This window comes from Amborella trichopoda, chromosome 8 (assembly GCF_054954075.1).
Source record: "Amborella trichopoda isolate Santa Cruz 75 chromosome 8, AtrichopodaSantaCruz75HAP2 v2.0, whole genome shotgun sequence".
Classification (NCBI taxonomy): domain Eukaryota; kingdom Viridiplantae; phylum Streptophyta; class Magnoliopsida; order Amborellales; family Amborellaceae; genus Amborella; species Amborella trichopoda.
In genome coordinates, this window is record NC_142343.1 from 40,227,364 (window position 1) to 40,229,686 (window position 2,323).

The 2,323-nt window shown below is 37.0% G+C and overlaps 1 protein-coding gene across 2 annotated transcripts; it reads right to left on the reverse strand.

The window, feature by feature from the left end:
• Nucleotides 1–353: 353 nt before the first annotated feature.
• On the reverse strand, nt 354–1,578 carry LOC18433516 (histone H4). 2 transcript variants are annotated; one of them, XM_011624748.3, is made up of 2 exons: nt 1,510–1,578; nt 354–881 (listed from the first exon to the last, which is right to left on the reverse strand). In XM_011624748.3, exon 2 carries the CDS (start codon nt 851–853, stop codon nt 542–544), a length of 312 nt encoding a protein of 103 aa, XP_011623050.1. In that variant the 5' UTR covers nt 854–881; nt 1,510–1,578; the 3' UTR covers nt 354–541. The 2 variants fall into 2 exon arrangements, with proteins under 2 accessions (XP_011623050.1, XP_011623051.1); XM_011624749.3 differs by having other exon boundaries at nt 354–865; nt 1,510–1,554.
• Nucleotides 1,579–2,323: the final 745 nt, after the last annotated feature.

Sequence of the window (2,323 nt, forward strand, 5' to 3'; positions counted from 1 at the left end):
GTGTAGGATATTGGAAAGATACTTGAAATGCATCTCATATGCCGTCCACTCCAAAAGTCATGTCCAATGTCATGACTCATAGCAATGTCTATCAACAGTGCTTTGGTGAACTAGAGATCATCACCTCATTCAAACAGACTAAACAGCAAAACCAACAAACGTCATTCAACAGTGCTGGGTAAAATTGTTTAAAAAATAATGAACATTTCCCAAGCTCAATATGTATATAATTACTAGAGGAACAACTATAACTAATCCACAACTACCCTATTTGAAGCCCTTACAGATTGATTTGACTTAATCAATGATAGATAATTGCAGATGCCAAATTCGGAAAATCCAAGAGGAAAATAAAAATGAACATTACACTTTCATATCAGTAAATGTCAGTGAAAATTAGAATGCGCCGAAAAACTACAGGGCAAGCAGCCTTCTACAGAGGCCTGGAGTGAGGGGGAGAGAAAGAGGGAACCAGAAGTTCCCCATACAAAACACACTGTTACATCTTCTTGACAGCAAGACTTTATTATAGGGAAACAAGCTAACCACCAAACCCGTACAGGGTCCTCCCCTGCCTCTTCAGAGCATACACCACATCCATGGCGGTCACAGTCTTACGCCTGGCATGCTCAGTGTAGGTCACAGCATCCCTGATAACGTTTTCCAGAAAAATCTTCAGAACCCCACGGGTTTCTTCATATATCAGACCGCTGATACGCTTCACTCCACCCCTTCTAGCCAACCTACGAATGGCCGGTTTTGTGATCCCCTGAATGTTATCACGTAGAACTTTCCTGTGACGCTTAGCTCCTCCTTTTCCCAAACCCTTGCCTCCCTTTCCACGACCTGACATCTTGGGGTCTCCCTGATATTTCAAACACCTGTTAGTCAAAACAGGAAAATGGTAAAAGGGCTATGGATAAAACAAGAGGAAAATAAAAATAAAAAATCTAAGGTATCAAGAAAGTGAAGAAGCTGAAATACAAGACGCCTAAGACAAAAAGCTTGGAGAAGGAAGGACATAAAATGATCAGTGTACATTAAAAGTGGAATCTACACACGAATTTCAGTATTGAGAAATCAGAGACAATGGAGATTCAAAAGAACAATTCAGCAACCCTAACCCTTAAGCACGATGAGAAAAAAACAAAACGAACAAATCAAACCTAAAAAGTAGGAAACCCTAACTCTAAAAAAAGATATGTAGGAGACATAACTACAAGCCAAAAACCAAGATTTCAACCCAAATGTTGGAAAGAATAATTGAATACAAACTGATACCAACAATAAATTAATTTCCACCAAACCCAAAAGCCATATGCAGAGATATGGATTTCATGCGAGAAATTCAACGAGATCGAACGAACAGGAAATTAACGAACGAAAATCAAATAAATCCTAAAATGGAAATAAATGAACAAAAAAATGAAATTGAAAAAAAAACACGCATAAGAAATCATAGCATAATTCGAAAAATAAAAAAAGGGTAAAGAGAAATGAAAATTTTACAGGAATTGAAAGAGAAACGCGCGAAGAAAGTGGGAAACGTGGAATGAAAAAGTTGCTTAGGTACAGACATATTTATAGGGGGTAATGACGACTCAGGGGACAGGTAAGCGTTTTCTGGACGTTGGATGGTGGATGATCGAACGGTGAAAAATATCTTTGGTCGCTCTGCCACGGATCGATGAGCTGGACTGTGTTATGTCTTTCATTTTGTGTTTTCTTTGGAAGTTTTTGCTTTACGGTTTGAGACGGAAGCTGGAAAATCAAATTTTCGGCACAGTTTTTGCTTTACGGTTTGAAAAGTTGGCGCCAGTTAATGGTAGCCTTCGAGGTTCTGGAAACTTGTTGCATCAGCGGACGCAACCATTCAGATGCGGCTCATTTAAAAATTTATCTTTGAAGTAGCTTTCCTACCAAAAAATTTGGTAGAAGTATTTTATGTCTCGGGGGACGCATGAGTCCCACTTAGCAACAAATGTCCTTATTAAAAAGAGCGTGGTTTCCATAAGGTTGCAACCTTAAACAATCCATTTAAGGTGTACGATCAAATTTTATCATAATATATAATTTTCATGTAAAATATTTTTAATATTATCTCAAAATCTATTGTTTGATTAAACTTCAAAAATGATTAAAATCAAGTAGATCTATAAATATATGAAAATCTTGAAAATAGACGGTCTAGATAATGTGTTGTAAGATGCACCATTTCTGATATCCAAAATCTTTTTTTTTTCATAGTCATTCATCTCGATGTCGAGATGATCAATTAGAGGGTTTTTCAATATTAAAACAACATTTTTCGATGGATTTTTGA